This window comes from Delphinapterus leucas, chromosome 20 (assembly GCF_059928025.1).
Source record: "Delphinapterus leucas isolate spDelLeu-1000000601 "Yukka" chromosome 20, BTC_Dleu_Yukka2, whole genome shotgun sequence".
In the NCBI taxonomy this organism is placed as follows: domain Eukaryota; kingdom Metazoa; phylum Chordata; class Mammalia; order Artiodactyla; family Monodontidae; genus Delphinapterus; species Delphinapterus leucas.
Genome location: NC_143148.1, coordinates 42,321,346 through 42,349,101, shown reverse-complemented (window position 1 = coordinate 42,349,101; position 27,756 = coordinate 42,321,346). Strand labels below are relative to the sequence as shown.

Genomic DNA, 27,756 nt, shown 5'->3' with positions numbered 1-27,756 from the left:
ACAAATAATAAATAAATATTGCACTTAGGTGGTTGATAGTGATCGTGGAACTGTGCCTGCAAAGGGCTAGCAATTTAAGCCAGATAACACAAAGGTCAGATCTAAATGACGAGGAATATTGATATGATTTTCCTCTGCAGTTCTCTAATTTTGAGAAGCAAGAATCTAATTTTTTTTTGCTCTATTTTTTAACATAAGCACAAATATGCCCATGCCACTGCCAGTATCTGAAACTTTACACACAATTTAGGAGCATGAAGGAGAACTCCACAGGAAACTCAGAGCTCAAGTTCTATTTCAGTTCCCATTAAAATGTAAGAAAGGGGGCAGGGGGCTGTCAATTGGTGAAAATATGGTAATGGAGTCTCCAGCATTAACAGAACTTTTGAGAGCCGAAATTCATCTCAGAATTGCTGATGTTTGGAGATTTTAACATCTCTGCTGGATCACAAACAGCCCACTAGCTTCTAAGCCCGCAAACTGATCTCTTGTGATAGATACAGGTCCTATAGACACATTGGTCTTTGCAAATGCAAATCTGATCAGGTCACATATAGAATACAGTTATTTTTTTCCTGGCCCAAATGTGTCTCTCCTCATCTTCGGAGAGGGAGATGAGAATGAGAGACATTCTCACAAATAGTCCCTGCTATTTATTCATGACCTGGCTTATTACTTGTCAGATCCTGAGTTAAACATTATCTAATTGACTCATTACACACACACACACCCTTATTAGGTGGTTATCACCCTCACCTTACCTTAGGTGAGGAAACCGAGGCTTCGACTGGCTGCACGTACTTGCCCAGGCTCAAGGTAAGGATGCCCGCAAAACCCGTTTGCTACCACCACTGTACACACCGGGCGAAGCCGGCGGCAGGACTAGAACTGCAATTCCCGTGGGGCTGTGCGGCAGCCTCGCGAGAGTTGACCTAAATTCAGCAGCATCGCGAGAGTTGGCTTAAATGTGGCGGCGGGAAGGCGGCGGTCTGAAGCGGCTACTGAAGGCGAACTACTGAAGCGGCTGGGAGGGCTGGCTGCTGAGGCGATGGCAGACAGCTATAGCCGGGACAGCGAGCCTACGACGCGCACGCTGCTACGGCGCGTGCTGGATACAGCGGATCCTCGCACCCCGCGGCGACCCCGGAGTGCTCGGACTGAGTATGTGAGGGCGCTGCCCCAACACAAGAGCAACCTGAGGGAGTGGGCGATGGGGTCCAGAGCTGACCCTGTTTGGAGACGGAAACTGAGTCTCGGAGAGGAGCAGAGTCCAGGGCTCTGAGAACAGGCTCCTTTCTCCTCGCTGGGATCGGGTCAGCTGTTTGTGCGCCCACCCCTGAGACTCCAGGCCGCTCGGGACCTCAGAGCTCAATTATACAGGCGCCCTTGGGGGTCCGCTTCTGGAAGCGAAGGATAGGTGCTCAGAATCTGGACCTCTGCTATGTTCTCTAGGCCAGTTTTCTCCAGAGTATGTCCAGGCATCTGCCCTGAACAGTCTCCCAAGCGGTTCCCAGCTGAAAGATGGGAAAGGAGTTGCAGAGCGTAGCCTGGGTAGCAGTCAGGAGGCAGGAACTGGAAAGATGCTTTGCTAGAGAGCAGCGAATTTGGCCTGACGTAGTGGGAGTGTCAGTGGGTGAGGGCTGTGGTGAGCTTATGGTGCAGAGAGGGTGGAAGATGGCATCTGCTGACTTCCTGGGGCAGTGCAGTTCCTTTATAGACAATGGGAAGCCATTCATTATAGTTTTTAGACCTGTGAGTGATGAAGTGGGAGTTGTGCCAGAGGAACATTTATGTGGTTCTGGAATCTGAGAGGGGATTGGATTGGAGAGAGTAGGGCTGGAGTGACCCATGTGGAGGTTGCTGTCAGACCCTGACTAGTACTTAAAAGGTTTAAAAATATTGAAATATCCCTGGATTGTTTTAGTGTCTAGAATGGATACATTTCCAGTTGTTCCTCTTATCTGTGTGGTTAACCCCTACTTCTGCCGTAGTCACCTCAGTGAAGCCTTCCTCAGCCCTTCTCTCTGGCTGGGTCATCATATTCCTTCTCTCTTCCCATACCCCTCGGCTCCCTTTCATCCACAACCCTGTTGACATAGAACTGGGAATAGGGCTGTGGGAGGGCAAGTGGTTTCTGGTCCCTGTGTCTGAGGGTAAAGGACTTCAGCCAAGATCCCTGACGAAGACCCGTCACTAGTTCACCCTCCCTACATAATTCTCACAATTGCTGCTCTTTACACAGTGTCCAGAGAGCCCTGCTTCAAACACCTTCCTCTAGGAGGCTGAGGAGCCAAACAAAGACGACTGCCAGGCGTTGTTCTAATAGAGCCAGGGTAAGTGCTCTACCCGCTGATCACTACAGGGCTCTGGTTGCCTTCGGGGGCTCTTGAGTTATAGCTCTGCTCTGGAGCCCACCTTGAGGGACTGTCAAGGCAAAGGAACAAACTGATTGCTTGATGCTTTTACCCAAAGTCTGTTGACAGATTGGCCCGTGTTCAAGCCAGTGGACACTTGGAGGAACAGACACCCCGGACTCTGCTGAAGAACATCTTACTAACTGGTGAGTGAGCACTGGCCTGCAGTGAGAATCAGGCACCAGCCCTGTGAAATCTCTCATTTAGGGCAGCCCTCCCTGCCAACTCCACTCTCTCCTTCCTATTTCTACAGCCCCAGAATCTTCCATCCTAATGCCAGAGTCAGTGGTGAAGCCAGTGCTGGCACCGCAGGTGGTCCAGGCTTCCAGACGGGAAAGCAGTCGGGGCAGGTGCAGTAAATTCCCTCCTTGGGCTAGGCTGCTGGGCATTACTAGTCAGGGAGCCTCTTGGGGCTCTAAGAGCCGGAGTTGGGTGCCCTGGCTTGTCTGAGAAAAGCTCCATCCTTGTAGCCTGGAGCTGCAGCTTCCTGAACTTGAGCCCCCCACAACCCTGGCTCCAGGTCTGCTGGCTCTTGGCAGAAGGAAGCAGAGACTGAGGTTGTCAGTGTTTCAGCAAGGAGTGGACTTGGGACTGCCTCCCTCCCAAGGTGAGGTCCTGGACAACACCTGTGGCCACCCTCTCTGTCCTCTGGAGAGACTGAGGAGGCCTGAGAGAGGCCTGGGTAACTTATTATGGTTTCTTTTTACATTCTCTTGCAGAGCCTCATGGGAATGTTGATGCCTCTTCCCTCACCAGGTGCTGTTGCCTGTTCCGGGAGTTGGTGGAGGAGAGGCTTGGGGAAGGGGGTGCTGAATAGAATGCAGTCTGGCCATAACTGCTCCATGCTCACAGCATGGTGGCTGGGTTCTAAGAGATGAGAGCACCGGGGCAGCTGGGGGACTCCTGGGGTGGGGGAGGGTGGTTGGACCTCAGGTACCTGACTTTCCTTTGTGCCTTGTCCCTCCCATCAGCTCCCTCAACTTGACCTTCGCCACACCTCTGCAAACACAATCAGTGAAAAGGCCTGGTTTGGCCCGCAGACCTCCTACCCGCCGAGCTGTAGATGTGGGTACATTTTTGCAGGATCTGCGAGATACTTCCCTGGCCTTGGCTCCTCCAGGTAGGGTTGAGATTTCTGTCTTCTGGCCTGTGGGGAAAGCTTTCCCCCCATGATTGATGGGAGGTGCTGCTGAGTCCAGGGCTGCTCCTCTCTCCTTTGAGTCAAGAACAGTGAGCAAGCCTGGCCAGTAGGTTTATGAGGACTTTCTGCTTTCTTTCTGCAAATTGCCTCTTGTCTTCCGGGGGCCCAGTCTTAGTCCCTCAGTATCTTCCAGGACCCCATATCCTTGAAGAGCTACAGGACTGAGGGTAGGAAAGGGGTGTGATATGGTGGCTGGAGCTTATTGGGAGGTTAAAAGGGGCTAGGTTTCAGGATCAGCTGTTCAGTCAGAGCTGACCTGGGAGCCTGATTCCAAAAGACAAGTCAAGTTCACCAGGATAAGAGAAGGGTTGCAGGCAGAGGGACCTGAATGAGAAGTGGAGAATGGAGGCATGGGTGAGCAGATTGGGTGGGGCAACCTATGGAGCCTGGGAATGCCAGGCTAAGGAGCAGAAAGGTAAGCAAGGAGAGCTGTGGAAGGGAGATTAGGCTTAGAATAGGCTCAGTCTTCTCTCTCTGAGGGCCACTTGGGCAGGCTTGTGGGTCCACTACCCAGGCCCTGGTGACTGGCTAGCAGAACAGCAGGTGGGCGTGCAAAACACTGAGTGCCAACTGGACCTTGATCTCCAGATGAGAGCCTCAGAACCCCTGTTGCTACTCTGCCAACAGACACAGTGTTGGAGGACACCCAGCCCTTCTCCCAGCCCTTGGTTGGCCGTTCCCCCAGTGTGCACCACTCCCTGCCTTGCTGCTCTCACTCTGGGGCTAAAGATGTGGAGAGGGCTGCCAGTCGCAGGACATGGAGCAGTGGGCTTGGGCTGCAGAACAACGGTGAGTATGTGGGGCACGCAACCTGGAGCCAAGCCTAGCTTAAGCAAGAATTGGCATTGGTGTTTTTTCCTCCTCAGGCCCATATGTGTACCCCGTCACCCCCGAGTCCCTTTGGAGGGCTGTTGATCCCTCCATCCAAGAGCAGAGTCAGTGTTGGGCCAGGAGATTCCAAACTAGTACCCTGGGGCTGCCTCTGGCCCTCTTCCCTCCTTGATGGGCTAGGCTGGGTTTTACTACTCCATCTTTACCTTTCTCAGAGCTACAGCCCTGGCCTACTGCTTTTCTAGCCTATATTCTCTCCCCTTGATTCAGGTGCTGGGAAAGCAGCCCAGCTTCTGGCAGGAAACGTGGAGGAGGTTGATGCCCTTGCTATGGGCTTTCCGAACATCAGCAGTAATATCTTTGGAGAAGATGGAGTAGAGCCCTTACAGAATGGAGTAGGTGAGGAGGCAGAGGAAAGAATGGAAGAAAGCTTGAGGGAAGTGGAGAAGGCAGCAGAAGCACAAGGATCCGCCAGAGCAGAAGAGCTTGAAGGACACATAGCAGTTACCGAAGCAGAGGGATCCTGGGGGGCTGTCGAGGCCAAGGAGCCAGAAGGATCTTCAGGGGATGGAGACACCTCTGGTAGAACAGGTAAGGGGCCCAGTGCAGGGATCAGGGGGTGGGTGGGTAAGGGACAGCTGTGTCCCTGGCCTTGGAGGAGGGGCTTACCTGGCTTGTGTTTCTGGGCACAGGTGGTCTTGGGCCAGGGAAACTCTGAAAGGCCCCTTGCTTGGCTGGAGCTAGATGGAGCCCTCGAGGAACAGGATAAGGAGGCTGTGGGGCTTCAGGGTTGAGTGAAATGGTCTGGCCTGTGCCCTCTGTAACCCTGCCCTTCCTCTGCAGCAAGTCCAGAGTTGGCCTCCAGCACCCCAGAGTTCCTTCGGGCCAGGCGACTTCAGTTTCTTGAGCCAGCTCCACCGCCTAGCACTGCAGTGTAAGATCCCACGACCCTGTTCCACATGGGCCTCTTGGAAGGGGGCAGGTACTAAGGTTGGCATTGGGTACCACAGAGTTATCACTCTTATCACTCTTCCTTTAGGTATGTAGATGATTACCCAGGAGAGCACCCTAAGGTGGGCTGGATGGGGCCCACTCAGCACATCTGACTGGTGCCTGCTTGCAGGGGCTTAGAGGAGCCTGGGCAGGGGGGAAGTGCCTAGGTTAGTATGCAGTCAGAGAAGGCTTCCTGGAGGAGGATTAGCAGAATGGGACAGGCAGCAGTGGGCTGAGTAGGGGGAATGTCCATGCCAAAGCCTGAGGATCATGGGCCTGAGCAAGTACTGGTTTGTATGATGAGGCTAGACTGGGACATTGTGTCCAGATTGTGGAGGGTTGGGGCCCCAGGGAAAGACCAGGCTTCTACATAGCCCCCTGTCCCCACTGCCCCCCAGAAATGGTTGGAGCTGTTGGTCCAGCCTGGTCAAGGAGCACAAGGGCCCCAGTCTTGGCAGGAGCCAGCAAGACTTATGTTTGATTAGCGGCCTCTTTAGGTAGCAGCAGTTCAGCTAACTCTGTTCACTCCTTGCCCCCAGGTTACCTTCAGAGCCTCCGGAGCCTCTGTCGGCCAGGCTTCCTCCCAAGCCCCGAATCCCTGGCTCCAGACCCCGTCAAGATCCCTACAAGACTGGACTGAACCACTATGCGAAACTCTTTAGCTTCTATGCTAAGATGCCTATGGAGAAGAAGGCTGTGGAGATGGTGGAGAAGTGGTGAGTCCTTGACACTTGGGGTGGGAGAGGAGCCCCTCAGATCATGAACAGTCTGTTTTACCCCTACTTTCTTGGCAGCCTGGACAAGTATTTCCAGCATCTTTGTGACGACCTGGAGGTATTTGCTGCTCATGCTGGCCGCAAGACTGTGAGGCCAGAGGACCTGGAGCTGCTGATGCGAAGGTAAGTGGATGGAAGCAGGGAGGTGCTGGGTGTGGGAGTGCTGGCGTTGATTCTCTCATTCTCTATCTTCCTCTGCTGCAGGCAGGGCCTGGTCAGTGACCAAGTCTCCCTGCATGTGCTCGTGGAGCGGCACCTGCCCCTGGAGTACCGACAGCAGCTCATCCCTTGTGCATTCAGTGGCAACACTGTCTTCCCTGCCCAGTAGTGGCCAGGCCTCAACACCTGCCCTGTCCCTACCTGGGGCCCCTTGGCCCCACATACACTTCTAGGTTTCCTCCCTGCCCCCCAGCATCAATAAAATGTCACAAACAGAATATGCTGTGCTTTGGTGCATGTTCTGGGACCAGCCAAGCAGGGACCAACCACCCTTCCCTTGACTCCCCAGCATAACCTAGAGAATAGCATGGGTTCAGACAAACAATTTTATAACAACAGTCAGAGGTTAGCAGCACGGGAGCACTCAGGCTGCCCACAGTGGCCTCAGCTTGCAGGTTCCTGCTCTCAGGGCCCCATATGCCTAACATCACTCATCTGAAGCTGTTCCAGTGCAGCCTGGAGCCTTATCACAATGCCTTCTTCCTTTTCCTCGCCCTCTTCTGGGAGTTCTGTCATGGGGAGCTGGAAGGCCTGGCTCAAATAGCTGTTTAGGGTCTGCTTGTCCAGGCTGGGATCAATGTTCATCAAGGCCTCACGTACCTTGGGTAGGGTCACCTCATCATGGCTGCCCCCACAAAGAAAGAGAGAGATAGACCTTGACTGTCCTCTCTGTACCTCAGACCCCAAGATGCCCTCTCCCAGGCTTGAGCAGTATGTAGTGCCCAGCAGCAAGCTCGGTGCATAGGGAGACCTGGGGCTTGAGGTGCTACTCTGTGGCCCAACCTGTAGGACTTGCCTATGACTAAGTGAGCCTGAGGTCCCCAGGGTCACTCACAGTTCCAGGTCCAGCTCCTGCTTTAACTCCTGTAAGTATTCATCCTTTTCATCCATGTACTGTTCCCACAGCTTTTGTACAAAGGGCACGCTCTGGCCCTCCTTGTCCTGGGAAGGGGCCACAAGGCAGGGTGAGAGTACACGGGCTAGGGTCCAGCAGAGGCTAGGGCAGGACTGGGCAAGCTCCTGGGCCCCAGCCCACCTCCATAAATAATACGCAGTAGTTGAGCAAGTCTGCATTGCTGCTGCTGGGATGCCAGCCCCCTGCCTCCATCAGCTCCTGAATTCTCTTGTCCTTCTTGAAGGGGAAAGTACTCTTGAGGGCAGTGCTGTAGGGAGATACGAGGGCTGACAGGCCTGGCTGATGCCTGCCTACCCATCTCCCCGCACCCCTCTGCCAGCCCCACTGGTGCTCAAAAGGGCAGAATGCACTGAGTCTGGCCTTTTCCCACCAGGCTCCCCTTCCCCCTGCATAGCTAGGAGCTTGGCCAGAGGTCATGCTGGGCTGAAGTTCGGGGTGGCCAACTGGTCTCGCACCTTAACTGCTCCATGGTTAGTAGCCCCTCGTTCTGGCTGTCAGCACTGGTCATCTCCTTCAGCAGCTATGCTGTTGTCTCATTCTGCTTGATGTACACACTCTCTTTCCTCTAGGGGGGAAGCGTTGACCATCTTGCTGTTTCCTAGAGGGGTGGGGATAGAACTGGCCTATGCCGGAGACAAAGGGTGGAGGGCCAGGCCCAAGCTTACCTTTCCCATCAAGACTGCATAGAACTGACTCATGACCTCATTGGAGTGGAAGAGCTTGGTATATTAAAAAATGGTGTAAGCCCAGGCCATGGCATCACCAGGCCCAAAGCGACGCTCCAGGAAATTGAAGAAGAAATCTGGGAACTTCTGCAGGGTAGGGGGAAGACTGCTTGGTCAGCCTGCCCCACGTCTGTTGGCCCTCCTCCCTGTTCCCTAGCACCTTGAGGGACACCCCCACCCCCCCATGCACCAGAGGACTCAGGCAGCCACACCAGGCCAAAATGGCTAGAGAGATCTGACCTGCTCCTCAGTGATACGTTCCTTCCAGGCATCCTTGAGGAGGTTTACCACATCCTTCTTGGTTGGCTTCTTGTTCTGCATGACACCATCAAACCGAAGGAAACGGGGGATGGATTCCCCATAACCCTGTATGGAACCATGTCAGCTTATCTCTGGGCCCCTCTGTAGCCCCACCAGCAAGCAGGGCAGAGCCCCAGATAGTTCCTCCAGAACCTCAAGTCTTCTCAGCAGCAAGGCCTGGCCATTCTGACTCTGGCCCCAAGCCTCCTGAGCCCAGGGACTCCCCTACCAGACCAGGGAAGAAGTCTTTCTCCTGGAGCAGCCCCTCACCAATCTCCAGGAGCACATCCACCAGCTGGTCGCTGTTCTTGCCCTCGGCCAGCATTTGCCAGCGATCTCGTCCTCCAGCCACCACATCTGCAGGTGGGGAGAGGGAGCTGGAGTCCAGACCACGCACTTGAGCAGTCCCTAGGGCTCCCATGGCCAGCATTACCTTCACACTTGGACCAGTCTGGCCGCGGTATGGCCATGTGCTGGATCTCCTGCAGCTCGGAGTATAACTGGTCCTGCTCCTTCAGCTCGTGTGCAACTGCAGCAGCATCTTGTGCTCCTTGCAGAACTCTTCATAGTCGTCTCTCAGGCTGTCCAGCTGTGGGCAGGGTGATTGGTCCTTGCTACTCACCTGCATGGCCCTTCGCTACCCTGCCTGCCCACCAGCACCTGCTCCTGCAGATCCTTGAGGGTCTTCTCCTGCATTTCAAAGTCCCTTCTGGGCACCACGTCTCCAAAGTTGGCCTTCACGGTGTTGAGTTCAATCTGCGTGCGGGTCAGTCTTGCCGGGCCATCTTCAGAGCCACTGTTAACTTCACAGGGTCCTCCTCCCAGACACCTGCCAGGGGGCCCGCCAGCTCACGTCACCCTGCCTCTGGTGCCTGTAGCCCAGGGCAGGGTTGAGTGTCCCTTGGGGCATGTCCCAGGTCTTCCTGCTCTCCCAGCTTGGGAACCCCTGAGTCTTTCCACAGTGCTACCAGCATAGGGCTTTGAGCTTAAATAGAGAAGCCCAGGATGTGGAGTACCAGGCCTGTCCTGCCCTTAGGGAGTCTAGGCTGCTTCAGCTGCCAGTGATTGTTTCCTTCGTAAACAACAAGTCTATGATTCTCAGGCCAGCTCAGAAGATCCACAGACCCAGGTGGCAGCAGGAACATCTCCCATCGTGAATGAGCAGATAATAGGAGAGTTGAATGAATAGGAGTGGTGAGAGCCAGATTCCTCTCCAGCACCTCTTCAGGGGAGAGAAACCCACCTTGGGCTTACCTGGGGACTGGGCTAGTGACATGTCTTCCCGCTGGTACCGTAGCTCATTCAGGTCTGCAATAAGGATCTCACGGGCATCTTGCTCGCTGAGGTAGCACAGATACTCCTCAGCCAAGTTCTTCCTCAGTTTGGTCACCTGTTGGGAAGAGAACAAGAAAGGTAGAAGGAGGAGGAGACTGGTCATTCCTGAGAATCCAGCAAAGTGCTGAAGCTTCCTCCTGTGGAGAAAATCTGGCAGCCAAGGAGCGGGACTCTGCTGGCATTTGGGGCCATACCAAGCCAGTGCTGAGCTGAGGAGGAGGGCAGCATGTGGAGAGAGGGGTATGGGGGGAGGTGGTGGCTCTGTATATCATTCCAGGCAGAAGGGTGGACAGAGCTAGGGGGTCACCCCAGGGCTGAAGCCCTGAAGGTCACCCCTGGGGTGGGAGTGGGAGGAATTCAGGGAGTTGGTCACCACATTACTCCCTTTCACCTCACTCTGCAATGAGATCTTCTCCTCATTTTTCTTATCAATGAAGTTTTAGCAAATTCATCTTCTCTTTCTTCAGCATGGAGATTTCATCTCTCTCCTTAGCCCTCATGGCCAGGATCCTCTCGTTGCAGTCCTCATTCACAGTGACAAGCTTCGCCTTCAGGGGCTCCAGAGCCCGAATCTTCTCCCTCTGGTCGGCTAAGCAGGGACAGGTGGGAGAGTCCCTTTGGGGCCATGGAGGACAAACAACCAGGAGACACTGATCCTGAGGTCACAGTGAGTGGCTATGTCCCTTGCAAACTCGAGGAGTCTATACATGCCTGTTCAAAGCATAGCTCCTGCTTAAGTCCTTCTTGCACTTGCTTTTAAACCAGGGGCAGAGTCCCGATGAGGACCAGGGTCTCACCTATGCCCTTTACCCATACGGCCTTTAGTCCTGCAGCTGCACCATGCCCAGCACCTCCTGAGCCTGGTGAGGGAAGCCCCCTCACTTCCCAGGGGTACACCCTCCCTTCTGGGCTTCACTGTCAATAGAAAAGATGCTCTATTTCCCACAGATACTGCCCCACCATGCTTCCCAAGAATGGGAGGTAGTCAGTTGCCCTGGGGTGCCCTATCACATGACAGTGTAAGCAAAAAGGCTAAGGGGGGCTTGGTGACCTCAAAGCCCAGTTTGTAGCTGCCCCAGCCCTGCTGCAGAACCCAGAAGGTCAGACTAGGATCCTCTCTGCCTCTTCCAGTCTGGGGCCAGGCAGGGAGGCTGCAGTCTTACCCAGAATCACCTCATATGCATTCTTGATGGAGGATAGCAATGGCTTGCATGTTTTGAAGTCCTCTATGAAAAATTCAAAGATCTCTCTGTAAGGCTGGCAAGAAAAGGGAAACTGTCACCTCCTGGCCTATAGCTGCCACCCTCAGTGGGACCTAAGTTTTTCTTTGCTTGGATTAGAAGTGTTCTAGCATGAAGCTGCCAGGCAACTCACATTCAAATAAATGCCACAGGCACCACTGGGGTCTCTCACAGTCAGGGAGCTGAGGGGCAGCTCCATCCCTCTCAGCTGCTCTCTGGTGACCTCTCCTGGTGCTGTCTCGGAGACCTGGCAGACGACCTGGGTCAGGACCTCCCCCTCTCTACCTGAGCCCCCTCTGGCTCTCCAGGCAGCCAGCCTCCTCCATGCACTGTGCTTCAGCTGGCCTCTTACCAGCACCCCTCCCCATCTTACAGCCCTGTGGAGGCAGGAGAAGGTCTAAGGCTCTAGCTTCCAAGTGGAGGTATGGTTTCTTGTCCCACTCGGACACACAGGAAGCTTTTGGAGGCAACATTGTGTACTGGAATGAGCACAGGCTCCCGAACCAGCCCTGAGTTTGAATCCTAGCTCCACTACTACATAGCCGGATGCCTTCTCTGAGCTTCTGCTTCTTTGTTGGCGAGGTTCCTTTAGCTTGTGAGACCATATCTAAGGCCCCACTCAGAGCCTGGCACACAGACAGTGCTCAGCAAATGCTTCTGTCAGTGACTAAGTCAGAAGTGAGGGGTTCCCAGTCATCATTTCCATCTGAGCAGGGATTGGGTGATTCCTTCCCTAATATGCATCAGAATCTAGGTTACATCTAGATTTCTCTCTGTATCTGGCTAAGTTCCTCAAGCTTGGGGCTGGTTACTGGGCTGGTAGACATTGTATGACCCCTGCTTGTCCAACTGCCAGGATTTAGGCTCCATTCACTGATACCCAGTGACCCAAGATAGGTGCTGGGCATCACAGAAGGGACTGGAGTCAGCATTCAGGCCACCTGACTCAGGTAAAGAAACCCAACCCTCAGGAGAGTTTTGGTTCCATGCTGGTAGACTTGCCTGCTCACTGGCTTTGTTAGAGAACAAGCTTCTCTTACCAGGAAGGGGAACTCAAGAGAGCTGGGAAAGGCTGGTCTCGCCTGAATGTCTGAAGTGCCTAGTCCTGGTGAGTAAGGTTTCTTCCCAGCCCTGCCCCTGCCCTCCCCCCAGTTATTCTGTGGCTCTGACCTGCAGCCTTAGCTCCTGGGCAGAATCTGTGCCCAGGTCCAGCAGGAGGAGCTCCTTGTGTAGGTAGTTCTCTAGTTGCTCTAGGTACCTTGGCTTGGTAGTGCCCAGGGGCTGCTGCTGCCAGCTACTGCAGGGAGTGGTGGACTGAGATGTGATGGACACCCCACCAGGCCCTTGTGCCCTGGGTCTGGGGCAGCAACACCCCTGCACTGTTTCTGGGCCCAGTCCGTCCACCATCAGGCTAACCCTGGTTTACCCTACTCGCTTCCGGTAGTCATCTGAACAGGGCTTTCGATTATGCAGAATGGTCTGGTCACTGATGTATGTAGGCCTTGGGGACAGGTGGCCACCGATGGAGAACGGACAGGACTATAAGAAGGGACAGGTGGGGTTACCATGACAATATTGCTCCCCTTCCTGATGTTCCTCTCCAGGCTCCTCCTCCACTCCTGGGTTCCGCCCCCCAACATCTCTTAATATGATTCGTAATTAAGACTGTGGTCCTTAGAGTTAGAGAGGGATTAGATTAAACCCTAGGGCCCCCTTATTGGTTATGTGACCACAGTCTGAGCCTCAGTCTCTGCATCTGTAAAATGGGAATGGTTGTGCTCCCCATTGCATTGTATTGATGTGAGAATGCAACGAGAAAGAATAGAGAGTGGTTTACACAGACTCAGGCACCTTCTAGGAGCTCAGTAAAGGTGAGTTCTGTAGGTTTGTCAGTGAGTATTGAATACCTATGCTATGAAAACAGATATGAGTACTTACTGGGACCATCTCTTGCCCCCACAGCACAGTCCAGCTAAAGAGAGACAGGGGAGGGCAGGCCCAGCCTCAAGCCTGGACTCTCAGGCAGGACTGCAGAGATGCAGCAGGGTGACCTGCGGACCCTGGGAGGAGACTAGGCTCTACCCCCTGGGGGAGGGGGAGGGGAGAGGTGGTAGGGCCCTGAAGCAGTGGGATCTCATTTTGAACCTTGAGCAGGGGTACGGGGTAGTAGTATTTATGAGCTTGTTTTTTCAACTTTTGATGAAATACTCAAAACATGAGAGAAAAAAATGACTCTCTTACCCAGCGAAGCCTACTTCTAGGGTTCATCCATTCAGTCATTCATTTGTTCATCAAACATTTCTGGGTCCATAGCACATGCCAGCCCCTGCTGGGTTCTGGGACATGAAGGAAGCTGGGGGTATGATGGAAGTGGGATGACAAATGAACTGATAAGCAGGTAGTAACTGAAGCTGATGCAGGTCACAGGAGTGTTGGGGCCCTGACTGGAGGGTGCCAGGGGAGGCTGGTCCTCTTAGAGGAGGAAGTGATGATGTCAGTGATTTCAGTAAACCTTGAGTGACTTCATGGGAGGAGCTGAGGTCACTCTGGAAGAGAGTGATGTGTCAGGGGAGGTGGGGGGGTGGTGCACAAAGACTGCCTGGGTAGCACCAATACCTCAGGGAAACAGCAGGAGTTTTGAAGGGCTATGAACAGCGGCCAATGCCCAAGGAGGGCAGGCTGGCTGAGGCTGAGGTCTGGGCTGGCCAGTGCATAGGGGACAGAGATGAAGCAGCAGCTTCATGCCTAAGGGCAGTCCTCAAAGCCTTACTTGTGACTATGAAAAAGTCAGAAAACTGCTAAGTGTCTAAAAACAGAAGATTCTTATACAGGCATGAAGTGTTTACAAAGAGGCTTAACATGTACTATATCTCTAAGCGTTAAGTAAAGCCTGAAATTAGAGAATAAGCACAACCAGGTAAGATGATAAACCAGAAAAGATGGAGGAAATAATCCAAAAGGTTATCAGTAATTATTCTCCAATGATAGGCCCATGGGTGCTTATGTGTCTGTAATCGTGTATTTTTCAAATTTTTCTACAATGCACATAAGTTACTTTGAAGTTTAAAAGAACATTGAATTATTGAATTCAGTATTAAAGCCTCCTCTGTGGAAGGCCCTGAGCCCAGCTTCCAGGTTCTTCTGAGATGGAGAGAGACTAGGCCTACCACCCATGTCCCACACATCCAGGTTCTAGGAGTCCTTCCAGGCTAATGGTAACTGGCTTCTGACCCTCTTAATGTGGAAAATGCCACTGTTTCCTTGGGCTCTTCTTTGCATTCTATTAGTTCTACCTATTTTTTCTCAATCTTGCATCATTCATCCTTTCCCTAAATATTTTGGAAAGTACATAGTAAGCCTTGTTGCTAGGTCCCAGGGAGGACTCCACCCTCTTGCAAGGGTCTAGGTTGACCCTATCTCTGTACTTCCAGAACTGATGGCATCATACTTCACACTCTTCATAGTCTTTTTTTTTTCCTAATTGAAGTATAGTTGATTTACAATGTTGTGTTAACACTCTTCATAGTCTTAAGTAACACTCAGCAAATATTGTGGAATAAATATTTAAGGGAGCACAATAATTTAGCTGGATGCAAGGCATAATAAAAACGAAAACGCTACTTATTGGGTGTATATGTTCACACATGCTTTCCCTGGGTCCAGAATGCTCCAGCTTGACTATTCAACCTTAGCATCTCAGGGGTTCTCCCTGATACTCTTCCCAATCCCAGCGCCCACACCTCCCCATCATCACACCCCCATCTTCTCTCAGAAACACAGACTTTGTCTGTCTTGTTTACCACTGTATCCACAGTGCCTGGCACACAGTGGGAATCAACAAATATTTGTTGAATAGATAAAAACATAGGGGGGGAAAGAGAGATGATGAAACAGAATTGTAAAGAGTTTAAAGCCCTCCTATCAAAATAAGCTACATCAAGCAGAGAAAAGTAAAAGATAAATACTAAGAGTAATACAGTTGATAATGACAGGTGAGTAGATTTATACATAAATTAAACAGAAATAAAGAAGGACAATCTTTTAATGTATACAAAAAACTAATCGTAGGCCACAGATAAGGTGTTAACACATTTTTAAATGAGAAACTGTATACCTTGGATTTCCTGATATAATACAATGAAATAAGAACTGATAATATAAACATACCTCTAAAACACTTAACCATTTACAGAAATTTAAAAATAAATTAATATTTTTCCCGACCCATTTATTACTTAAAGTAAAAATACAACATGTTATAGAAATGTTAAAATTACATGTTCAAAATGTTTGGGATATGATCAGAAAAGCACTCACAAGTTTTTAATTGCTTAAAATCCTTTCACTATCTAAAAATAAATGGTTGGGGCTTCCCTGGTGGCGCAGTGGTTAAGAATCCGCCTGCCAATGCAGGGGACACGGGTTCGAGCCCTGGTCCAGGAAGATCCCAATGCCGCGGAGCAACTAAGCCCGTGTACCACAACTACTGAGTCTGCGCTCTAGAGCCCGTGAGACACAACTACTGAAGCCCGCACACCTAGAGCCTGTGCTCCGCAACAAGAGAAGCCACCGCAATGAGAAGCCTGCGCACCACGACGAGGAGTAGCCCCCACTCGCCACAACTAGAGAAAGCCTGCGTGCAGCAATGAAGACCCAACGCAGCCAATCGATCAATCAATCAATCGTTCTGATGAACCTAGGGGCAGGACAGGAATAAAGACGCCGACATAGAGAATGGACTTGAGGACACGGGGAGGGGGGAAGGGTAAGCTGGGACGAAGTGAGAGAGTAGTATTAACGTATGTACACTACCAAATATAAAATAGCTAGCTAGTGGGAAGCAGCTGCATGGCACAGGGAAATCAGCTCAGTGCTTTGTGACCACCTAGAGGGGTGGGATAGGGAGGGTGGGAGGGACGTGCAAGAGGGAGGGGATATGGGGATATTTGTATACATATAGCTGATTCACTTTGTTATACAGCAGAAACTAACACAACATTGTAAAGCAATTACACTACAGTAAAGATGTAAAAAAATAAAATAAAATCCTTTCACTATTAGGAAAGAAAGCCTCAAGCCTGTGGTTGCCTGAAAAGGAAAAAAATATCAATAAAAATTTTAAACATAGGAAATAAAAGTAGAAATAGATAAACTGGAAACATGAGAAGCCAAACTTAAAAATCAAGACAGAAAAAGTTTTTTTGAAAGACTATTAAAATTGATGTGATTTTTATAAAAGGGCAAAGTAACCCTGGAAGACACCTGGGAAGTTGTCAAAAAAGCACCTAACCCTGGTCAGTTAATGATAAGTTTTTCACATTTTCAAGAGGTCAGGCCAACAAGCACATGAAAAGATGCTCAATATCGTTAATTATTAGAGAAATGCAAATCAAAAGTACAATGAGGTATCACTTCACACCAGTCAGAATGGCCATGATTAAAAAGTCTACAAATAATAAATGCTGGAGAGGGTGTGGAGAAAAAGGAACCCTCCTACACTGCTGGTAGGAATGTAAATTGGTGCAGCCACTATGGAGAACAGTATGGAGGTTTTTTGAAAAAACTAAAAATAGATTTACCATATGATCCTGCTCCTGGGCATATTTCCAGAGAAAATTGTAATTCGAAAAGATACATGCACCCCAATGTTCATAGCAGCACTATTTACAATAGCTAAGACATGGAAGCAACCTGAGTGTTGATCAACAGATGAATGGCTAAAGAAGATGTGGTACATATATACAATGGAATACTACTCTCAGTCATAAAAGAGAATGCAATAATGCCGTTTGCAGCAACACGGATGGACCTAGAGACTATCATATTAATGAAGTAAGTCAGAGAAACACAAATATATAATATCACTTATATGTGGAATCCAAAAAAATGATACAGGGCTTCCCTGGTGGCGCAGTGGTTAAGAATCTGCCTGCCAAAGCAGGGGACACGGGTTCGAGCCTTGGTCCGGGAAGATCCCACATGCCGCGGAGCAACTAAGCCCGTGCGCCACAACTGCTGAGCCTGCATGCCACAACTACTGAAGCCCATGCGCCCTAGAGCCCGTGCTCTGCAACAACAGAAGCCACCGCGATGAGAAGCCCACGCACCACAAGGACAAGTAGCCCCCGCTCTCCGCAACTAGAGAAAGCCCGCACAGCAACGAAGACCCAACGCAGCCAAAAATAAATAAATAAATTTATAAAAATAAAATAAAATAAAATTTAAAAATGATACAAATGAACTTATTTACAAAACATAAATAGGCTCACAGGCACAGAAAACAAACTTATGGTTACCAAATGGGATAGAGGGGTGGGTGTGGGGGAGATAAATTAGGAGTTTCGGATTAACATATACACACTACTATATATAAAACTGCTAAACGACAGGGACCTACTGTATAGCACAGGGAACTATATTCAATATCTTGTAATAACCTATAATGGAAAAGAACCTGAAAAAGAATATATATATTATATATGTAAAGCTGAATTACTTTTCTGTACACTTAAAACTAAGACAACATTGTAAATTAACCAGACTTCAGTTAAAAACAAACAAACAAACAAACAAAAAACAAGAACAAAAACAAAGGGAGACTAGCCTTGAAAATTTCCTGAGCAGACAAAACCAGTTTAGTCATAGAAATAAAGCTTAATTTAGCTTATTTGGGGAGACTTAAAAAATAAAAAAGGCCCATCTTCGTGCTCTGTCTGCCGTTTCTGTAAAGAGAAAAAAGTCACCCTACTTTGATTGCTGGGCATGTGCTGCTTTCTTGTCCTGGTTGTTAACAGCTGGTAAGGCCTCCACAAGCGGGTGGTTGGGAGGCGGCTTTCCCGGGAGCTCCGTGCTCTCTGCTTCCCCCTGCAGGTGAAAATGGGAAGGGCGGCCCCGGGGGTCGGGGGCGGCAGGAGGCAACAGCGTCCTCTGGTGGTTGAGAACGGTGTTACTGCCGCCGCGCAGAAGAAAGGGAGTGAAAGAGCCTGGCCCCAGGTCCACTGAGTAGGTGGCAGCTGAGGGGGACGGGGAGAAGGCGCCGCAAGTAATCGGATCTTTCGGGACTGTGGCTGCGCTTGGTCTCCGCTTAGAGTCCACATACCCCTTTCCCTCCCTGATGTCAGGGTCCCCATGTTTGAAGTACCCAGCCTCACAAAGTGTACAGCTCATGTGTCCCCAGATCCTCCAGACAAGACATACTCGCACAAAGAAAACCACCACAGCCCACAGTTCTCCACTGTGAGCTGGAGTTATAAATTTGCTCAGATGTGTTTTTTCACCTGTAAGATTTGGACAATGGCTGTTTGCTTTTTAAATAGTAATAACAATCTTATGATCGTATCAACAAAAGCCCCCAAATCTTAATAACACAGTATTTTTTTTTTAATTTCAGGGAAGAATATTCTTCCTTTTTTTTTTTTTTTTTTTTTTGCCACGCCACGTGGCATGCAGGAATGTAGGACCTTAGCTCCCAGACCGGGGATGGAACCTGTGCCCCCTGTAGTGGAAGTGTGCAGTCCTAACCACTGTACTGCCAGGGAATTCCCCAGCATTCATTTTTATTTTTATTTTTATTTATTTATTTATTTATTTTAGGTAAGAAGTGGATTTATTTAGAGAGAAACACACTACACAGACAGAGTGTGGGCCATCTCAGAACGTGAGAAAGGCACCAGGGTATGGGGTTGTTAGTTTTCATAGGGGTGGGTAATTTCATAGGCTAATAAGTGGGAGGAGTATTCCAGCTATTTTAGGAAGGGCCTAGGATTTCCGGGAATTGGGCCACCACCCACTTTTTGATCCTTATGGTCAGTCTTGGAACTGTCACGGCACCTGTGGATGTCATTTAGCTTGCTGATGTGAGCATATACTGAGGCTAAAGGTCTAGTGGAATTCGACTTGTCCGCCATCTTGGACCCATTGGGTTCTAATCAATTTATGTCATGTCCTCGGGCTATGTCATTCTTTCAAAGGCTGTGCCCTGCCCCCTTCCCTCCTGTTTCATTCCCCTCTCAGAGATTTTACTCCCATATTTTTATCGGAAGCAGAGGGCGATAGTCTGTCTTCTGTAACTGCTTCCAGGCTGAGTAGGGGCATCAATCCTGTCTGTCAGGGAGTAAAAATCTCCTGATGCCTGATCTAGGGGCCCCAGGGGCAGGGCAGCTCCTTGTTTTAAGTCGGTATGGGCTGGAATCCTCACATAGCCAGCATCTTAATGTGGAACTATTGTAATTGTTTCCGTAGCCTTTCTATGAATCTCCTTGATGATGAAGCACTTTTTTTTAACAGCATCAGAGTACAAAAATATAGTTTTAGATGCTATCCCTTCCAAGGTAGTCTCCCAACCAGGTGTTAGTTCCCTGGAAGTCGCAAAGAGATGGCACAGAAGACGTCACCAACGGTGTTGATGATGAACAGGAGTTGGTCTAGCTATAAGCTTATCACTGTCCCTTCGTGGTCACCAGCTGAAACTGTGCACGTCAAATACAGACTTGAACCCACGTGGCCGGGACTCAAACCCGGTCAAAACCCTGATTGGGACTCGAACCCACATGGCTGGGGCTCAAACCTGGCCAAAACCCAGACTGGGACTCAAACCCGGCCAAAACCCTAATTGGGACTCGAACCCTCATGGCTGGGGCTCAGACCCGGCCAACACCCACAGTCTTCCAACTGAGATCACACACCTGGTTTCAGGACTTAATGAAGCTCAGGTTCTTGACGTCTCATTGCAGAAAGAATTCAGTGAGAGACAAAGTAATAGGTAAGAAGTGGATTTATTTAGAGAGAAACACACTCCACAGACAGAGTGTGGGCCACCTCAGAAGGTGAGAAAGGCCCCCAGCATTCATTTTTATATAAAAACTTTAAAGAACATGAATGGAGGGAGAACCTGTCATGAGGCTGGTAAAGAGTCTCTACCTCCAGTGCAGAGCCAACAACACAATGGAGAAACATCCTTTACTACTGTCTTCACACATATACAGCAATTATGGTGCACATATACCAGCCACTCAAGTACCACATCAGGCACTGTGGCCATAAAGACAAAAAGATATAGTCATAGCTCTGAAGGACCTTGACAGATCTGGTGGGACCATCCCAGCACCCAGAAGAATGCCTGGCTCATGGCAGGCTGGATGAAGAAATGAGGTCCACGCCAGAATGCTGCGTTGCAGGGGAAGGTTATCTGTGGGTAGGAGCTGAGTCCCTCTCTGCTCGGGGAGGTCTGGGAAGCCTGTTCCGGTGAGGTGCAGCAAGTGTGCATGTTCCCCCACCCCAGAGCCTGCTGGGCCTGGCCTCTGAGCCACACTCCCCTAACTGGGGAGAAACCGCTTGGTGGGGCATGGTTCGGGTGGGTGGTGCTTTTGGGCTGCAAAGAGGGAGGCAGAAACGATCTGGGGATCAAAATTTAGGGTTCCAACAGGACACGGCCACTCAGAAGCAGCGTCTTCCGTTTCTGAGAAAGCTTGCGTTTCTGGGTATTCTTGGCTTCTGTGAGGAAGGAATCATCTACGATCACTCCTAAAGGTCGCAAGTGTGCTCTGCACAGAGAAGGAGAAGGAAGTGGTGGGTGACAGAGCCTTGAGTGGGAAGTACACTTCCGCTCTTCCCAGAGCCACAAGACATGGCTTCCTTTCCCCTCAGAGCCAGGCTCTGGGTCTTCCCAGTGCTGCCTCCAGATTCCCAGAGGTGCTGCCAGCAAGCTCCTGGCTTGGGGCCCAAACCATTTTCCCACATTCCCAGAAACCTTCTCATCACTAGAGTCTCAACAACTCCTGCAGTGGCAGGACACCCTCACCATGAACCCAGAGAACCCTGCAGGCCTATACTTCCCTTCAGTGTTTAGCTGTGGCTATGATGACAGTTCCGTGCATGTGACAGCCACATTCTGGGGGTGTGATACCAAAAGCAGGTGCTATAGGACAAGAAGTACAGGGTCTGGGGTCCAAGAGCCAGGGTGGGAGTCTTGAGCCTCTACTTACTGGCTGATAGGGCCCAGAGGCTGACATCTGTGTTTCCAATAGGGACCCCCTTGGGCAAGTCATTTAACTTCTTTCAGCCCCGTTTCCTCACAAGGAGGTGGAGACAGTTCTTGCATTTTCTATCTCACAATGTTGTGAAGTTTAAATAAGAGTAAAAGAGATATGCAAAAATAACCTGTAGGGACTTCCTCGGTGGCGCAGTGGTTAAGAATCCACCTGCCAATGCAGGGGACACGGGTTCAAGCCCTGGTACAGGAAGATCCCACATGCTGAAGAGCTACTAAGCCCGTGAGCCACAACTACTGAGCCTGCGCTCTAGAGCCCGCAAGCCACAACTACTGAAGCCCACACACCTACAGCCTGTGCTTTGAAACAAGAGAAGCCATGGCAATGAGAAGCCCGCGCACCACAGTGAAGAGTAGCCCCCGCTCGCCACAACTAGAAAAAGCCAGCAAGCAGCAACGAAGACCCAACGCAGCCAAAAAATTAAAAATTAATTAATTTAAAAAAACATTAAAAAAAATAAACTGTAAACTGCAAGGAGCTGCAGAGATATTAACTGTGACAGCAGGATGTGGGAAAAGTGGATCATAAGGAACCACTTTTAACTCCTAGGCCTCTTGGGGAGAGCCATCATTGCTCAAGCTAGGAAGGCATTTGGGGGTCTAGAGGAAGGGCTGCCTGTGGGCAGTCAGACTTAGGTGGAACAAAAGGAAGAAGTGATCCCAGTAATCCATGGTGGCGGCGGGTGGGAGTGATTTATGCCACCAGATAGACTTGTGTCTTCATTCCCCTTGCTAGCTGGTGGCCTTGGGTATGCTGTTTAACCTCTTGAAGCTCAGTGTCCTTGTCCATAAAACTGAGACAAGGATTACCCAAACTCCAGGGAAGTTGAGAGCAGTGACGTGATCCCAGTTGGGAAACCCTGTCCTGCAGGGTTCTTCAGTCCTACTTCATGGAGCAGTGACACCCCAAACTCCAGTTCTCTATTGTCTCTAAACTGAACAAGTGTGAGCAAACCATGTCGAATATGCAGCTGGTGTGGAAAAGGAAAGGCTTTTGCTCAGATGTTTATGGGTTTGAAACAGGATGCAGCAGATCAACCCACCTGCTCACTGGGTTAAATCATACCTTCCTGTCAAGACCAGTCAATTTTCTAAACTCTGTTCTTGCTCCTACTGGAACTACCACATGGGGCAATGTAAGCAAGAAAACTATGGGGAACTCTACAAATCCTGAGAAGTTGCCAGATGGAAAATCTCAGTAGGTAACATGTTAGGTTTTTTTTTGTTTGTTTTTTCAGAAAGAACTCAGTGAGAGACAAAGTGATATGTAAGAGGTGGATTTATTTGGAGAGAAACACACTCCACAGACAGAGTGTGGGCCATCTCAAAGGCGAGAGCGGCCGGTAACATGTTAGTTTTGAATGCCAAGGGAGACAGTAGTCAAAAACAGATTCGCAAATATTAATTTTAAAACCATCTGGGGCTTCACTGGTGGTGCAGTGGTTAAGAATCCACCTGCCAAAGCAGGGACACAGGTTCGAGCCCTGGTCCAGGAAGATCCCACATGCCGTGGAGCAACTAAGCCTGTGTGCCACAACTACTGAGCCTGCGCTCTAGAGCCCGCAAGCCACAACTACTGAGCCCGCATCCTGCAACTACTGAAGCCCACGAGCCACAACTACTGAGCCCGCATGCTGCAACTACCGAAGCCCGCGTGCCTAGAGCCCGTGCTCTGCAACAAGAGAAGCCACCGCAATGAGAAGCCTGTGCACTGCAACGAAGAGTAGCCCCCGCTCGTCGCAACTAGAGAAAGCCCGCTTGCAGCAACGAAGACCCAAAGCAGCCAAAAATAAATAAATAAAATAAATAAATTTAAAAACACCTGGTAGAGTCTATACACTTATCCAAAAAGCTTAGGATGCTTCTTTAGTATTATATTAAATATTTTACACCAATTCTCAGAGAGGAATGGGAAATAGATTATATTTCTACTTCAAAGGTGGAGAAAACTCAGTTATTTAACTAATAGCAAGCAGTGGGTTTGACAGGGGGTAAATCCTGGTATTGAGTGAAGTCAAGCTACTGAGTTCCATCCACAAATCTACTGTGCCAGGGATGTGAGGCTGATAGGAGAAAGCCAATGGGGAGGGGAAACCTGCCACAGGAAAATGCACAATTCAAAGGTCCCTTTATTTATTTTTTTGGGTACACTGTGTGGCTTGCGGGATCTTAGTTCCCCGAGCAGGGATTGAACCCAGGCCCTCGGCAGTAAGAGTGCAGTGTCCTAACCACTGGACCACCAGGGAATTCCCTCAAAGTCCCTTTTAGAGGGTCCTGCTGACATTCGTGTAGTGCTAAGGTCTGGCCCATGCTTCATCATCCTGGCCCTGCTCTAAGGTGAGCTGGAGGAGGACACCCACACTATTCCTCTAAGGGAAGCAGTGAGCTTGGCCCAATATACTACACACCACTAAACACTGGTGAATGAAGAATATGGGCAAGAATGATGTTTTGTACTGTCACCAAATTCAGCATCAGCAATTACATTGTGCTTCCTTCTTAAAATACATGGGGATTCTCTTTCTGAGTCCGTTTCATATCCCTTTCAAACATGATTGCAGTTTCCTAAATCATTCGTGTGCTGGGTAACAACACTCTTTCTCAAGCTTGCTGTCTGGTTTTTGTGATTCATTTCGTGACTTTTCTCGGCTTTCTCTGTCAAGGCGGCATTTAATTTCTTGACTTTTCTAGGCTTTCTCTGTCAAGGCAGCTGACCATGGGGGATTAGAGTTTAGGTGAGATCAGGTTTTTTGCATTAGGAATGAGTAGAAGCGAGAAAGTACATTCATTAAACACTTACTGAATCCTATTATGTGCAAGAGCTGTCATGAGAGCTTCATATATGCTGCCTAAATTTTCCCAACAGTTTAAGGTGGGCTGTGTCATTCCCATGTTTGAGATATGGAAACAGAGGCCCAGAACTTAAGAGCCTTCTCTAAGCTCTCAGAGCTAGAAAGGTATTTAGCCAAAATTTTTGTTTTAATATGTATACTTTGTGGCTTTCCTGGCTAACGGAGCTTGTTATCATATTTGCAGTGTCCAGATGCTGCACCCCTGAAGACAGGCAGGAGCTACCTTGAGGCCATGGGATGTTCTTGGGCTGCTTAGAGATGCTTCTTTGTCATAAGCCAGTGGGTGAAGAGGTTGTTTATCCTTGTGGCTAAGATCTCAGGTATGGGTCTCACATGGCTGGGTTCAAATACTAGCTCCATCACTTATAAACATGTGTAAGACACATGATCTCTTCAGGATTCTATTTCTTTATTTGTAAAATAGTGATATTACTACCTTATAGAGTTGTTGTGAGGGTTAAATATGGTGTAAAGAGCACTTGGCACACAATACACGCTTAATACGGAAAAGCTGGCTATTACTAATGATAAAGTGCGCCTGCCCTTTTACTAGAATATAACGACCTTCCTGGGCTGACAAGTCATCTGAGATTCTAACTGTGCACCACTGATTCTGTGGGGTTGGAGCCCCAAATCAAAGGACAGAGGCAGGAAGTGCAGAGGTCAGAATCAGGTACCATTTCTCTTTCTGGAAGTACTCAAGGCCTCCTCTCCGCCCTCAGTTAGGCCAGCGCCTACCTCAACGTGGTCGCGAAGCTGGGGCACTGCGGCTTCGGGGAGTCTATGACCCTATGGCAGCCGGGCAGCCAGCACCAGTGGCCAGGGAAGCTGTGGTAGTTTACAGCCCGTAGCCATGGCGACCAGGTCCCAGCAGCCCAGCGAAGGGGACGGGGTCAGGATTGTGCCACGCCTCCGAGCCCCGCACCCGCGGGCTGGGAGGAAGGCCAAGTAGCAAAGGTGGACTCGAACCGGGAATAGGGTGTCCTCAGAGTCAGTCACTATAGCGGATATGACCCTAGCGACCAGAACTGAGGCAGGGAGATAAACGGAGGCCATGGGGGAGAGAGGTGAACTGAGAGGCCGGAGCCGCGTTGCCAGCGGGAATTGTAGTTTTCGGTGTCCCAGTGTCTCAGCCGAGCAGGCTTATGGCTGAGCGGGTTTGTACTACATCTCCCAGAGATCCTTACGAGCCCAAGCTGGTCCGCCCCTGGAGAGCTCTGCATTGTGGGAAGTGGAGTCCAAAATGTGGCGAGGCATAGTGGTGTCGAAGGAGAGGTGCCAGACTGGGACTCGGTTTCCCTGCGGCCCAGGTTGGCTCGCTGGCCATTGGCTGAAAGAGGCGGATCTGGTCCCGCTTTTCCCCGCCCCCAGTGACACAATAGCAGCTCCCTCCAAGATGGCGGCGGCGACGGCGGACCTGGGAGCTGGGAACCTGCAGGTTGGAGACTCCTCCGGCGGGGGCACTGGATGCGGGCTGCCGTCCCCAGGGGAGCAGGAACTGAGCCGGCGCCTGCAGCGCCTGTATCCCGCGGTCAACCAGCACGAGACGCCGCTGCCGCGTTCCTGGAGCCCCAAGGACAAGTACAACTACATCGGCCTCTCCCAGGGCAACCTTCGCGTCCACTACAAAGGTATTGGCCTGTTTGGTCGCAGGGGGAGAAGGCCAGAGCGTCTGCGGGGTGGGTGTGCTGCCCAGCCCGTGCTCCATCACGTCCCTTACCCAGCTCGAGTGCTCCGGCTTGGGCCTTAGTTCCTGCGGGGTGTCTAGGGTGGTGGGGCTGACCAGGCCAAGGATTGACTGCCTAGTCTGCTCTGCCCTGAGACATCTGATGTCAGGAGAACCGCAGCAGGTGTCCAAACCCAGTGCTGGGGTGAACATTCTTCTCAGGGCCTTCCTGCTTCTTTTGGGGTACCTCCGACTCGAGCTAGGCCCTTCACCACTGCTTAGTTTCATAAGTGTCTGAAGAAAGGGGTGGTCACATCCCCTCCATTAGCCAGAGGCCCATGAGCTTGCTCACCTGCCAGACATCCCAGACAAGGCCTAGGGTTCTGCGCTAAAGTTGTGGGGGCGTCTTCCAGGGCTGCCTCTTCCTCCCCTAGTCTTCCAAGTGGGCTGCCTGTATCTTGGAGAGTCTGCCAGCAGCACTAGGGAATCTCTCACATATGCACCCACATTGCATGTACCCTCCTGTGGTTTGAATGGCAGTGTCTCAGGCAGAGCTGCTATTCTCAGGAGGAGGTGAGCCAAAGGTGGGAGGTTTATGTGTTTGCTCAGTTGTTTTCTAATTATTCCTTGGACTATGCAAGGGCTTTCTCTGGCCATGGAGGGGTGAAGTTGCCATGGAGCAGAGAAGAATGAGGCTTCCATTTGCATTTCCTTCTGCTGAAATTTCTTCCTTGCCCTCTTTTATTAGGTCATGGCAAAAATCACAAAGATGCAGCCTCAGTGCGTGCCACCCACCCCATACCTGCTGCCTGTGGCATTTATTACTTTGAGGTGAAGATTGTCAGCAAAGGAAGAGATGGGTAAGCCCCTCCTGACCACATTCTTTCCCCCAACACTGAACTGTTCCCTGTGGTCAGAGTTTGAGGTCTCCTGGTTGACACCTGTGACTGGTGTGAGCTGCTGAGCTGCATTGGTCTGGGCTGCAAAGGGTTGAATAGCGGATACCTCTGTTACCTGGCTGTGGGCATGGCCTGGTCTAAGCAGCAGCTTTTGATGACAAATAGGTACATTTTATAGAGGAGGAGCTTCTCTTTAGTGATAGTGTAATGAGATACATCAACAGGTCAGGGAAACAAATAACAAGTTTACATTAACAAATCAGCATCCAGAATGGAGTTCCCCCACTGTTGTGTGGTGTTTGTGACTTCCCTCCTTTCACACTCTTGCTGTATTCAAGGTTCCTTTTTATGGCATTTAGTCATGGTAGAGGCCCTTGTAGACTTCAAAGGGATAGTAGAGTCTTTGCAGCATTCATCAAAGCTGTGGCAGCCACTGGTCTGTCATCTTAGGGTAAACAGCATGCACATGGTCAGAATCAGATGAGCTTGCTACTCATAAACTTGTTTTTCAGTCCAGGGACTTGAACACCAGTTGGATCAGCTTTAGGAAGGTCCTCATTAAAGTCAGCATTAGGGAGGCTCCCTATTTTAGGGTGATCCAAGCAGATACAGGAAATCATAGGGGAGATTTTTCATTTTTCTTCCTTTTCTTCTCCTAGTCTCCCTTTTTTTCTGGCTGTTGTCACAAAGCAGGTGTTTAAGTTATGAAATAACATAATTTTAGCTGCTTTGGAAAGGTTTTCCTCATCAGACCTTAGGTCTGGTGTGGGTAGTTTGTGAACCCCACCAACGACCTTCCTTCCAACCCTGATGTGTGTTCTTGAGCATTCAGAATACTTCCTCTCTCCTAGAGACTGTTCCCCTTGTGGTACATGCAAAATGCCTGGCCAAGGGGCTCTGCTGGGGGCAATACTGCTGGAATTGGAGCTTTGCCTGCTTCTTCAGTGAAGTTGTAACATCTTTGCCGGGCAGGGCTCTGTGGTTGTGGGTAGGTCATGGGGCTTTGATCTCCTTGTCTGTACTCTGGGGAGCTAGGCCAGCATCTAAGCTACCTGTAATCCCAGAATTCTATGATTCTGAAGTTCTGATTGTGGCAAGCTATTGCATCTTTTACTTTTATCCCCATATAGAGCATTTACTGGTAGGAAGTTTATATTATTGGAGGGCTTTAAATCTTCTATTTTCCCTTTCCACCATCTGATAAAAGCGCATGTATTTAATGTGCTTGAACTAGTGTGAATGAGAACAGCCTCTTAAAACAAACACTGCAAAAATAGTTACAGTATAGACTGAAATGTTGGTGCTGCAGTCTCATATTGCCAAAGAAATGGAGGGGCATT

General features: G+C 50.1%; 3 protein-coding genes and 1 non-coding gene across 7 annotated transcripts in view; 2 read left to right on the top strand and 2 right to left on the bottom strand.

Moving 5' to 3' along the window:
• The first annotated feature begins 697 nt into the window (after nucleotides 1–697).
• Nucleotides 698–10,891, top strand: CENPT (centromere protein T). Its single transcript, XM_022582829.2, has 13 exons — nucleotides 698–1,161; nucleotides 2,243–2,333; nucleotides 2,473–2,560; nucleotides 2,668–2,764; nucleotides 2,885–3,021; nucleotides 3,134–3,170; nucleotides 3,386–3,534; nucleotides 4,243–4,404; nucleotides 4,717–5,037; nucleotides 5,290–5,380; nucleotides 5,979–6,155; nucleotides 6,234–6,338; nucleotides 6,420–10,891. Exons 1-13 carry the CDS (start codon nucleotides 1,049–1,051, stop codon nucleotides 6,541–6,543), a joined length of 1,692 nt encoding a protein of 563 aa, XP_022438537.1. The 5' UTR covers nucleotides 698–1,048; the 3' UTR covers nucleotides 6,544–10,891.
• On the bottom strand, nucleotides 6,293–21,392 carry TSNAXIP1 (translin associated factor X interacting protein 1). Its single transcript, XM_089903235.1, is given in 19 exon segments — nucleotides 6,293–7,059; nucleotides 7,270–7,376; nucleotides 7,471–7,597; nucleotides 7,806–7,915; nucleotides 8,016–8,162; nucleotides 8,316–8,441; nucleotides 8,605–8,732; nucleotides 8,809–8,898; nucleotides 8,901–8,964; nucleotides 9,036–9,145; nucleotides 9,148–9,204; nucleotides 9,630–9,765; nucleotides 10,102–10,143; nucleotides 10,145–10,299; nucleotides 10,874–10,967; nucleotides 12,122–12,248; nucleotides 12,378–12,490; nucleotides 20,379–20,528; nucleotides 20,531–21,392. Coding segments are annotated over 19 exon segments (2,301 nt in total). The 5' UTR covers nucleotides 20,708–21,392; the 3' UTR covers nucleotides 6,293–6,818.
• A 1,780-nt stretch (nucleotides 21,393–23,172) lies between these two features.
• On the bottom strand, nucleotides 23,173–23,245 carry TRNAK-CUU (transfer RNA lysine (anticodon CUU)). Its single transcript has one exon. It is a non-coding gene; the product is annotated as a tRNA-Lys (tRNA).
• A 1,834-nt stretch (nucleotides 23,246–25,079) lies between these two features.
• RANBP10 (RAN binding protein 10) overlaps nucleotides 25,080–27,756 on the top strand; it is a 66,633-nt gene continuing 63,956 nt past the window's right edge. The window contains exons 1-2 of one of the 4 annotated variants that reach the window (XM_022583432.2): nucleotides 25,080–25,482; nucleotides 26,266–26,377. In XM_022583432.2, the coding sequence (XP_022439140.2) occupies nucleotides 25,095–25,482; nucleotides 26,266–26,377 (500 nt within the window). In that variant the 5' untranslated portion in view covers nucleotides 25,080–25,094. Of the gene's footprint in view, nucleotides 25,483–26,265; nucleotides 26,378–27,756 lie in introns of those variants that run through there. The other 3 variants (XM_089903221.1, XM_089903220.1, XM_089903219.1) reach the window with 3 other exon arrangements.